This window comes from Schistocerca nitens, chromosome 6, assembly GCF_023898315.1.
Source record: "Schistocerca nitens isolate TAMUIC-IGC-003100 chromosome 6, iqSchNite1.1, whole genome shotgun sequence".
In the NCBI taxonomy this organism is placed as follows: Eukaryota; Metazoa; Arthropoda; class Insecta; order Orthoptera; family Acrididae; genus Schistocerca; species Schistocerca nitens.
This window is the reverse complement of record NC_064619.1, coordinates 630,175,937-630,188,269: the sequence shown is the minus strand read 5'-3', so window position 1 is coordinate 630,188,269 and position 12,333 is coordinate 630,175,937. Positions and strand designations below refer to the sequence as shown.

At 44.0% G+C, this 12,333-nt stretch overlaps 1 protein-coding gene across 2 annotated transcripts in view; it reads right to left on the bottom strand.

Moving 5' to 3' along the window:
- The window catches only part of LOC126262783 (probable cytochrome P450 6a14), a 71,316-nt gene that overhangs the window by 24,467 nt on the left and 34,516 nt on the right, over positions 1-12,333 (bottom strand). For both annotated transcript variants that reach the window (XM_049959603.1, XM_049959604.1), the window contains exon 5: positions 5,347-5,537. In XM_049959603.1, the coding sequence (XP_049815560.1) occupies positions 5,347-5,537 (191 nt within the window). The remainder of the gene's footprint in view (positions 1-5,346; positions 5,538-12,333) is intronic.

Here is a 12,333-nt window from a genome sequence, read left to right as displayed (position 1 = left end):
AAGCGTACCTCTAATTCCTTAGTTCTTACGTATTCAATTTCTTTGTGCATTGATTATTCCTGACTAGTCTCTCAAACGTCAGCCTGCTCTTCATCACTACTAAATTGGGATCTGAGTCTATATCTGCTCGTGGGTATGCCTTACAATCGAGTATCTGATTTCCGAGTATCTGTCTGACCATGATGTAATCTAAGTGAAATATTCCCGTATCTCCCGTCCTTTTCCAAGTACAGTTCCTCCTCTTATTATTCTTGAATAGGGTATTCGCTAGTATTAGCTGAAATTTATTGCAGATCTCAGTTAGTCTTTATCCTCTCTCACTCCTTGTCCCAAGCTCATATCCTCCTGTAACCCATTCCTCTACTCATTCCCCTACAATTGCAATCTAATCCCCCGTGACTACTAGATTTTCAGCTTCCTTTACGTACTTAATTACCCGTTCAGTATCCTCGTATACTTCTCTGATTCTTCTTCTTCAGCTTGGGACGTCGGCATGTATATGTGAATCATCGTCGTTGGTGTTGGTTTGCTGTCGATCTTAATGAGAACGACCCTGTCACTGAACTGCTCACAGTAACTCGGTCTCTGCCTTACTTTTCCATTCACAGCGTATCCTATCCTCATTATACCATTTTCTGTTGCTGTTGTTGTTACTCTATACTCATCTGGTTATACATCCTTATGTTCTTTCCGTTTCACTTGATTTGCCCCCAGTATATGTAGATTGAGTCTAAGGATTTTCCTTTTCACATTTTATAACGCGGCAGTTGGGCAGAAGTTTTACCATACCTCTCAGGAGGACATCCGCCAGCCCTGTCAATCAACGCCAAACCGAATAACTGTTTGCATAATTTGTAAAGCTATTTCTCTTAAATAAATCACAAAATTTTTCTGAAATTATAACCATTTGTTTGTCTGTAATTGTACGTCATACCTACCTATTTCCGTCTGATTCGGATAATTCCTTTGCAGTGTGTCGTTTTCTATTTTGCTCAGGATATACACTAGCTGAGAATATGCACTAAGATTCTACAACAAATGCACCTCAAAGACATTGGACAGCAGTTTTATGGGTATGGCACTCTTGGATCTGAGTAACACTGTCAATGCCAGAAACTGCGTCTTTCTCGAGTTGTGTCAGACTTCTTGTTAATTAAATCATCAATGTTGCAGATTGTGTGGTAAGGCCAGAAAGAGGAAGCCGTAATGAGAATCTCGGTGTTTTTGTAGTCTGCAGACAGTGTTCGGCAGAAGCTCATTTTAGCAGTTCCGTGTCCCTAATGATGGCTTTCTAGGATGCTTATCTATCTTTATCTGGGCGGCTACGGGGTTATTCGCGTTTTTCCGCGCAATACATCACAGAAGGCATTTAGAATTCAACAGTTACTGATCACTTTAATCCGTTGTGAAAACGTTTGTTAACACCTATACAACAACAGGGTAAGACACATCGTGCAGCAGCCAGTACATTAATTTGGCTGAGCCATCTTTCAACAAATATAATCTCTCAGGGATAATTCTCCGCCAAGGTCGCACGGAATACGTTTGAGGGGACATGAAAACAGAGGGTATGTGGGGGGGGGGGGGGGAAGCAGCGTCACAACAAAGGTGTGGAGGACAATGGCATGTAGCAGGGGAGCTGAAGGGATAGAACAGTGCCAGCTAGAGTGAGGTACAGTGATTAGTCGGTTGCTTAGACACGTATCTACTCCGCTATGCACTGCCCTGAAAAGCGAGTAGTGACAAGTGAATACCTTTAATTTTCAGCCTAGGTGCTATACGTGGTCAATGGCCTTACCGCAGTGGTAACACCGGTTCCTGTCAGATCACCGAAGTTAAGCGCTGTCGGGCTGGGCAAGCACTTGGATGGGTGACCATCCTTTCTGCCACGCGCTATTGGAAAGTGGGATGCACTCAGCCCTTGTGAGGCAAACTGAGGAGCTACTTGATTGAGAAGTAGCGGCTCCGGTCTCGGAAACTGACATACCGCTGGGACCACATGCCCCTCCATATCCGCATCCAGTGACGCCTATGGGCTGATGATGACACGGCGGCCGGTAGGGAACCGTTGGGCCTTCATGGCCTGTTCGGGAGGAGTTTTAGTTTTTAGGTGCTATATATGAATCCGTGTGCCGGATCTTCTTCGAATGGGATTTTGGTGCTGGAGAGTAATATTCAGTAGGATACTGCAGGAGTGCAGGTGTAGACCTCACAGTTAACAAAGGCGGCATGTTTTATTCAGCAGTCTAGGATCGGACAGATACCCGTTCCCGTATAGTATTACTGTCTTGTCCGTCTTTCAATCTTTCCGACTGTTAAGAGTCCTTTCTCTCAGAAAATTTATGTCACGTACTAAGGTCTACAGTCCACTGGCGGTGTTAAAAATCTATGTCAGCACAGTCAAAAGCTAGGCCATTTCTGTCACATATTTTGATACTCGCAAACTCACATGTCTAAACCTATAAAGTAATTCCCATTGTCCTAGAATCATGAATTTTCGCAGGACGCAACGTTTCACGGTACAAGTAAAGGAAAAAAATTTCTAAAATTGTTAGTTTGTAGTTATAACACAGTCTCCAAAGCCTTAGAATTCTTGGGACAGGCAAAATCGGCGAGGTTCTTGATTGCTGGGATGGATGAACTACTCATATACGTAATTAAGTTTCCATGGAACCCTCATTTCGCGAGACCTGCTTGCAGTTACCATTCTTTTTTCTCCTTGGCTGTTGCCAATTACAAGGTGGAAACAGTATTGTTAAAAGCTATGTATTCTGGGATTAACAACAGTATGGAAAGCCAGGCAGTTGAGCAGCTTACCGCCGGCCGCTGTGGCCGAACGGTTCTAGGCGCTTCAGTCAGGAACCGCGCTGCTGCAATGGTCGCAGGTTCAAATCCTGCCTCGGGTATGGATGTCTGTGATGTTCTTAGGTTAGTTAGCTTTAAGTAGTTCTAAGTCTAGGGGACTGACGACCTCAGATGTTAAGTCCCGTAGTGCTCAGAGCCATTTGAACCATTTGAATTGAGCAGCTTACCTCGTAACCGGCAATATTACGCAGTGAAACAGACACTGTAATTCAGTATCTCAGGAACTATAAATCCCTCCTTGTAGACAGTATATATGGTGAAGTTATCAAAGAAATTGGACAGGAAAGTGTTTATGTGCTGCATTCGATGTGTACAAGAATATGGGAAACTGGGGAATGGTCAGAAGACTAGTTGAAGTCTCTCCATCCTCCTATACAAGAAAGAGTCAACCAGGAACTGCTCCAACTAACGAGCTATTGCTTTCATATCCCACCCAAGCAAAACTTTGCTCTACATCTTGAACCAGGGTTTGAGGCCACACATTCAGCCTGACACATCCAGGGAACAAGCAGGTTTCGTTGAAGGTAAAAGAACTTTTGAACGGATTCTCAACATCAGAAGAAAAATGAAAAAATCGCGGGAGATTTGTGTTCTTGTCTAAAAATTTGTCGGAAGTGCTTGCAGAGTTCGGTGTCCAAACACACTTGACAGCGCTGATCAGAAGTCCGTAGAATAATCATCTCACAACTGTGGAGACAAGAGCTGGCACGTCTGATTTCTTTAGTGTATCAAAAGGTGTTAGGGTTATGTTCAATCTTCCCCACCCCCATCTGTACGACAACTACAAAGAACTTGTCATTGGGACTAGCTGGCTGGACTGTAAGGTCTAAGTTGGTGGTAAAACTATTAAAAACCTCCAATTTGCTGATGAAGCCGTGCTTTTAGCTGCCAAGGAAGATGAACTAGCTGAGCTACTAATAAAAGTTAAAGAAGGTTAGTTATCATGTGGACTGGACCTTGATCTCAAAAAGCCCAAAATACTGATAATTGACTGAGGAGCCCAGGTTCAACTCACAGGCCGATTAAAGAAACTGAAAGTTGTGCATTCTTGCGTCTATCTTGGGCCAACCATTTGCTACACATGGAAGCTGAGAAGATGAGGTAAGAAGACGGATCACGCCAGAGCGAGTGGCAAGAAAGAAGCTCACCAAGATCTGACAACAAAGCAATAACGAAAAACACAAGGGTCCGGCTTCGTGAAACACTCGTGTTTTCCGCCTTCTTTTATGATTGGGAAACGTGGACCCTTAGGGCATTGGTGCTGGCGCAGAAAGCTGCGCATGTAGTGGCCCGAAAGAAGAACATATACGTCCATTATTGAGCAATTCAGTATCTCCAGGCGTCTTTCATCTTGTGTCAACCAAAAAATTCTCCAGTTCTTAAACTACATTGTGAGAAAAGATGAAAAAAACCATAAATAGTCGTGGGAGAGAAGATCGAGGGCAAGAGAGCGGCCAGCAGATGGGTGGATCAGATCGGGAACATCTCTTACCTACCTCTTCAGCAGGCTCTAAGAGGAGATGGTAACCGTCCAGGATAGAGAAGCATGGTTAATGAGGTCACAACGCTCAGCAGTGAGCACAACTACTTGTAATGACGACGACTCGTTTGTAACGTCGAGTTAATGTGTTTAACTGCCTTAATTTGACGATTACTTTCATGTTTTATCTGCCTTTAAGGTTCTTTAACCTTCATGTCTAAGATGTTTCCAGAAATTACTGCTAGGGTTGCGGCCTGCACACGCAGCTTCCCTCTCTAATGACTTGACAGTCAGTTAGGTCTGCAAGGCTGTCGAAAAATGTACGTAGTAAGCGCGCCCCTTTCCTCTGTTTGTTGCTCCCTCGTTTCTACTCTAGTTTGTAAGCTTTTTAGTGTTTTAGTCCACTATCATCAGTTCTTTTGAAAACTGGAAGCTTTTTTAACAAAGATAGGTAGCTTTGACTGTTTAAGTCCTATATATTAAGTAAACTAAGTGGTCCGGTACTTGATTGATCTTTATCTACTCATTTACATAGCACGGAAGATGGATTGTTTGCCGACCTACCCTTGAAATACTCCAAGAGACTTCACAATCGGAGGGGTCTGAAAAGTACTAGTGTCTAACATATTAATCAAAAATGGTTCAAATGGCTCTGAGCACTATGGGACTCAACTTCTGAGGTCATTAGTCCCCTAGAACTTAGAACTAGTTAAACCTATCTAACCTAAGGACATCACACACATCCATGCCCGAGGCAGGATTCGAACCTGCGACCGTAGCGCCTAGAACCGCACGGCCACTTCGGCCGGCTAATATATTAATCAAGTATAACTTTTGTAATACGAGAGTGACGTACTTAAGCTACAACCATTTTTTATCCAGAATCTCTTCTGTGGCAAGTCCCATACTCTGAAACTCATTCGTGTTTTGTACTACTGGAGCGCTAGCAGTCACAGTTGAGGACAAAAAAAAAAAAAAAAGAAGAGGAGAAAAGCACTCACTCCACTTGTCGTCCTCGTCCTTCTGCTTGTTTGCTCCCGGCCGGTCGCTGTCGACGCAGCCCTCATTCTTCAGCTGGATCAGCAGGTGCATGAAGTCGTTTCTCGTCACGCCGTTGTCCTCCCTGTACTTGACCGTGTCGCTCACCATCTTGCGGAAGTAGTGCGACACCTCGGTCAAGTTGCTCTTGGGACTGTAGGAAGCACAAGGAAATTTTTCTTTAGTGATCTACAACTGTTCTTACCGCGGTGCTGCAAATTAGAGAATTTAATAAAAAGGTCTATGGAACTCCATACCGTTTTCCGTAATTTGCAACATCGACATACAGGGTGACAATTATTCAACTATGCGAAATCAAATCGTCATAACTTTTGAACGGTTTGCGTTAGGACGTTCAAGCTCCACGGTTGGCCGTGGGGCGTGATGTTAATTAGTATGGTTTGTTTAGCGACGAAGCCCATTTTCATTTGGATGGGTTCGTCAATAAGCAAAATTGGCGCATTTGGAAGACTGAGAATCCGCATTTCGCGTTCGAGAAGTCTCTTCACCTTTAATGGGTGGCTGTGTGGTGTGGAATGTCCAGTCACGGAATCATCGGTACGCCAAGGTTCTGGAAGACCGATTTCATCCCCTTTATCTAAAGTGACTCTGATTTAGACAAAATGTGGTTCATGCATCACGGAGCTCGACCAAATCGAAGCAGGAGAGTGTTTGATGTCCTGGAGGAGCACTATGGTGACAGCATTCTGGCTCTGGGATATCCAGAGGCCACTGGCTTGGACCTCGATTGGCCATCATATTCTCCGGATAGTAACACTCGTGACTCCTTTTTGTGGGGCTATATTAAAGACAAGGTGTACAGCAATAACCCCAAAACGAATTCCGAGCTGAGAACAGCCATACAGGAGGTCATCGACAGCGTCGATGTTCTGACACTTGAGCGGGTCATGCAGAATTTCGCTATTCGTCTGCCCCACATCATCGCCAATGATGTCAACCATATAGAACTTGTCATGACCTAAATCCGAATATATAGTGTCGTTTAAATGTCGAATAAAGTGTAAAATTTGGAATTTTGTGGTAAGGTCTTATGGGACGAAACTGCTGAGGTAATCAATCCGTAAGGTTACACAGTATTTATTCTAACTCAAACTACCTTACGCTAAGGACGACTTAAATACTTATGGCCGAGGGAGGACTCGAACCTCCGCCGGGAGGAGCACGAATAAAGTGTATGCACGCCGTAGTTTGTAACTAATTTACGTTTTTTTTTATATAGTTCAGTAATTGTCAGCCTGTAGTTTTAGTGTTTCATTTACAGTAACATCGTTGCATTTCAGCTGCTAAATTGAATGTAAGCTGTCAGTAAATTAAACAGGATGGCCTGAGAAGGACGCTATCAGAAGAACATTTGTGCAGACAGTGAAAGTGCCCTGTTGGCAGGGCTCGTCAGATACAACACGGCACTGGCGAAGAAACGCACCCTCTTCGTGAGTGCCGGTCCAGTCCATCCCTCTGTTCCGAAAGGGTGGCCGCCCCAGTTCGGTGTCAATGGTTCAAATGGCTCTGAGCACTATGGGACTCAACTGCTGAGGTCATTAGTCCCCTAGAACTTAGAACTAGTTAAACCTAACTAACCTAAGGACATCACAAACAGCCATGCCCGAGGCAAGATTCGAACCTGCGACCGTAGCGGTCTTGCGGTTCCAGACTGCAGCGCCTTTAACCGCACGGCCACTTCGGCCGGCTGTTCAGTGTCGACTGCCAACTTGCTGTGCAGCTGGAACGTTCTCGTTGCTATCTCTTTTCAACATAGCGCGGCACCACAGGTGCAGGGAAAGTTGTCCTTAATCTGGAGCGTGTCACTGTATGCAGCGCCGTTGCAGTAGAGCCAAAAGGGGCAAAAGAGGAAACAATAAATCGCATATAAGACTATGAATGACAGGGTTCCAGGAAATATTAGCTATTCCAATCGGTCAGTAAAGAGAATAAAGCACAGCTACAAGTGCTTCCCCACGTTGCATTATTTTGAAAAACTGCGGAAGAAGGCGAATTCTTTAATTGAAGGTAATACTTCCAAGCAGGTTGTCACTGGGCAGACCGATAACTACTACTTATTCTACATTGTCAGTAATGCAGTAAGACATGTTGTACACTACACGCCCATCTGTTTCTACACTACACTCTTATCCGTCGATCGTGGCAAGCTGAGACTGTGTCGATGCTTCTGCATCTCACAGGAGGCAATGAAAGGATAGGTACTTTATTTCGGCTTCTGTAGTAATGTGTGACATCACCAACAACTTTAATCTTGGTAGAATTAAGAGCTGCTTTAAGCCCTAATGACACAGACTCTGACTCGCTTATATTACTATGATTCCTCGTCCTGAGAACCAGCTGCATTGTGGACATATAATAAGATGTACCTCTATGTCAGTTATAGACGTAACATATCTGAAATGTCCGATAGGCAATAATTTATCGACAAAAGTCTCCAGCCCTGCTACAGTGTCTATTTTAGGATCACAGACTACGGCCATAGTAAACCAACCATTACCATGTCCATTAGCGTCTGCGTTCGTAAGCCTGAAATTCAATACGCATCCGCAAAAGACTGGAGTGCCATGCAAAATTACTTGGGTCCCTACTCCATTCTTCGCACTAATAGCAATATTATCAGTAGCTTTACTGATTGGGTGGAGAACTGTAGGGCCCCCCTAGACAGGTCAGGCGTGCACTACACACCGGAAGCAGCTACTAGGGTAGCAGAGTACGTGTGGCGTGCACACGGGGGTTTTTTAGGTTAGAGGGACCCCCCCTTGGGCGAAACGATAAAATACCTGACGGCTTACCAGAGAGAACATTATCATCGTTGATAAAGAACGTCCGTCCTCAGAGACCAAAAACAGGAAAAGTTAACGTAATATTGGTAAACTGCAGGAGTATCCAGGGCAAGGTTCCTGAATTAGTATCTCTTATTGAAGGAAATAGTGCGCATATAGTATTAGGAACGGAAAGTTGGTTAAAACCGGAAGTGAACAGTAACGAAATCCTAGACACAGAATGGAATATATACCGCAAGGATAGGATAAACGCCAATGGTGGAGGAGTATTTATAGCAGTAAAGAATTCAATAATATCCAGTGAAGTTATTAGCGAATGCGAATGTGAAATAATCTGGGTTAAGTTAAGTATCAAAGGTGGGTCAGATATGATAGTCGGATGCTTCTATAGGCCACCTGCATCAGCAACCGTAGTAGTTGAGCGCCTCAGAGAGAACCTGCAGAACGTCGTGAAGAAGTTTCGTGATCATACTATTGTAATAGGGGGAGACTTCAATCTACCAGGTATAGAATGGGATAGTCACACAATCAGAACTGGAGCCAGGGACAGAGACTCTTGTGACATTATCCTGACTGCCTTGTCCGAGAATTACTTCGAGCAGATAGTTAGAGAACCAACTCGTGAAGCTAACGTTTTAGACCTCATAGCAACAAATAGACCGGAACTTTTCGACTCCGTGAATGTAGAAGAGGGTATCAGTGATCATAAGTCAGTGGTTGCATCAATGACTACAAGTGTAATAAGAAATGCCAAGAAAGGAAGGAAAATCTATTTGCTTAACAAGAGTGATAGGGCACAAATCGCAGAATATCTGAGTGACCACCATCAAACGTTCATTTCTGAGGAAGAGGATGTGGAACAAAAATGGAAAAAATTCAGAAACATCGTCCAGTACGCCTTAGATAAGTTCGTACCGACTAAGGTCCAAAGCGAGGGGAAAGATCCACCGTGGTATAACAATCATGTACGAAAGGTACTACGGAAACAAAGAAAGCTTCACCATAGGTTTAAGAGTAGTCGAATCATAGCTGATAAGGAAAAGCTGAACGAAGCGAAAAAGAGCGTAAAGAGAGCAATGAGAGAAGCATTCAACGAATTCGAACATAAAACATTGGCAAACAATCTAAACAAGAACCCTAAAAAGTTTTGGTCATATGTAAAATCGGTAAGCGGATCTAAATCCCCTATTCAGTCACTCGTTGACCACGATGGCACCGAAACAGAGGACGACCGAAGAAAGGCAGAAATACTGAATTCAGTGTTCCGAAACTGTTTCACTGCGGAAAATCGTAACACGGTCCCTGACTTCAGCCGTCGCACGGACGCCAAAATGGAAAATATTGAAATAAACGATATCGGAATTGAAAAACAACTGCTATCACTTAGTAGCGGAAAAGCATCCGGACCAGACGAGATACCCTTAAGATTCTACAGTGATTATGCTAAAGAACTTGCCCCCTTTCTATCAGCAATTTATCGTAGATCTCTGGAAGAACGTAAAGTACCTAGCGACTGGAAGAAAGCACAGGTCGTTCCCATTTTCAAGAAGGGTCATAAATCAGATGCGAATAATTATAGGCCTATTTCACTTACGTCAATCTGTTGTAGAATAATGGAACATGTTTTGTGTTCTCGTATTATGACGTTCTTAGATAATACAAATCTCCTTCATCATAACCAACATGGATTCCGCAAACAGAGATCATGTGAAACCCAGCTCGCCCTATTTGCCCAAGAAATTCACAGTGCCGTAGACACTGGCGAGCAGATTGATGCCGTATTCCTGGACTTCAGGAAGGCATTTGATACGGTTCCGCACTTACGTTTAGTGAAAAAAATACGTGCTTACGGAATATCGGACCAGGTTTGTGATTGGATTCAGGATTTCCTAGAAGAAAGAACACAACATGTCATTCTTAACGGTTCAAAATCTGCAGATGTAGAGGTAATTTCGGGAGTACCGCAAGGAAGCGTGATAGGACCTTTATTGTTTACAATATACATAAATGACTTAGTTGACAACATCGGTAGCTCCGTGAGGCTATTTGCAGATGACATGGTTGTCTACAAGAAAGTAGCAACATCAGAAGACTCGTACGTACTCCAGGAAGACCTGCAGAGGATTAATGAATGGTGCGACAGCTGGCAGCTTTCCCTAAACGTAGATAAATGTAATATAATGCGCATACATAGGGGCAGAAATCCATTCCAGTACGATTATGCCATAGGTGGTAAATCATTGGAAGCGGTAACGACCGTAAAATACTTAGGAGTTACTATCCGGAGCGATCTGAAGTCGAATGATCACATAAAACAAATAGTGGGAAAAGCAGGCGCCAGGTTGAGATTCATAGGAAGAATTCTAAGAAAATGTGACTCATCGACGAAAGAAGTAGCTTACAAAACGCTTGTTCGTCCGATTCTTGAGTATTGCTCATCAGTATGGGACCCTTACCAGGTTGGATTAATAGAAGAGATAGACATGATCCAGCGAAAAGCAGCGCGATTCGTCATGGGGACATTTAGTCAGCGCGAGAGCGTTACGGAGATGCTGAACAAGCTCCAGTGGCGGACACTTCAAGAAAGGCGTTACGCAATGCGGAGAGGTTTATTATCGAAATTACGAGAGAGCACATTCCGGGAAGAGATGGGCAACATATTACTACCGCCCACATATATCTCGCGTAATGATCACAACGAAAAGATCCGAGAAATTAGAGCAAATACGGAGACTTACAAGCAGTCGTTCTTCCCACGCACAATTCGTGAATGGAACAGGGAAGGGGGGATCAGATAGTGGTACAATAAGTACCCTCCGCCACACACCGTAAGGTGGCTCGCGGAGTATAGATGTAGATGTAGATGTAGATGTAGCTTTATATACAGTAAGCCGCGAACGCCTTCTCCTCCTATAACAGCGCGGCATCACTAGTCTGTGTCGATACTGCTGCCAGTGCGGCTGCTCCACGACTGACGCCGTCTTACGAGAAACGTCACTTGCATAGCATTTCCTTATCTAACCGCAGCGCGGCTTACGCAACCGCCGGAAGCGAATTTTAACCCGACAGAGCTATTCTTCTTAAGTATCGCAGATAAGCGTAGTATACTATTATATCGAAGATATATATCAAATGTATTGCAGCAGCAGGACATGTAACTATACTTACTATAGAAAGTGAAGCCTTTTGCGGATGTGTGTTGAATTCACGCTTATGAACGCAGGGGCTAATGGACATGGTAATGGTTGGTTTACTGTGGCTGTAGTTCGTGGTCCTAAAGTCGAGACTGTAGCAGGCCTGGAGACTCTTAACACTCGAGAAGTTATTGCTTATCAGGCACTTCAGGTATGTGAAGTCTATAACAGAGATAGAGGTACACCTTATTATTGTCTACTATGCCGCTGGTTCTCAGGACGAGGAATCATCGTAAAATGAATGAGTCAGAGTCTGTGTCTGTACGGATTCAAATGGTTCAAATGGCTCTGAGCACTATGGGACTCAACTGCTGAGGTCATTAGTCCCCTAGAACTTAGAACTAGTTAAACCTAACTAACCTAAGGACATCACAAACATCCATGCCCGAGGCAGGAGTCGAACCTGCGACCGTAGCGGTCTTGCAGTTCCAGACTGCAGCGCCTTTAACCGCACGGCCACTCCGGCCGGCTGTCTGTACGGATTAAAGGAGCTCTCAATTGTGCAAAGATTAAAGTTATTGGTGATGGCACACATTACTACAGAAACTGAAATACAGTACCTGTCGTTTCGTCTCGCGGTTTTAGGCGTGCAGTCCGGAACCGCGCGACTGCTACGGTCGCAGGTTCGAATCCTGCCTCGGGCATGGATGTGTGTGATGTCCTTAGGTTAGTTAGGTTTAAGTAGTTCTAAGTTCTAGGGGTCTGATGACCACAGCTGTTAAGTCCCATAGTGCTCAGAGCCATTTGAACCATTTGAACCTGTCGTTTCCTATTCCTATAGAATCTTCTTTGTATGCATGGTCATCTTGTTTTGCTTTGACAGATCATTTGTTGATGCAACTATTTCTCATCTACATTCTAGTGAGAAATTATTGACCACACTGACATAAGCTATTAATAAGATCGTTTCCTGAATTTCTGGCTGTAGCTTACAAGTACCACGAAATAAATT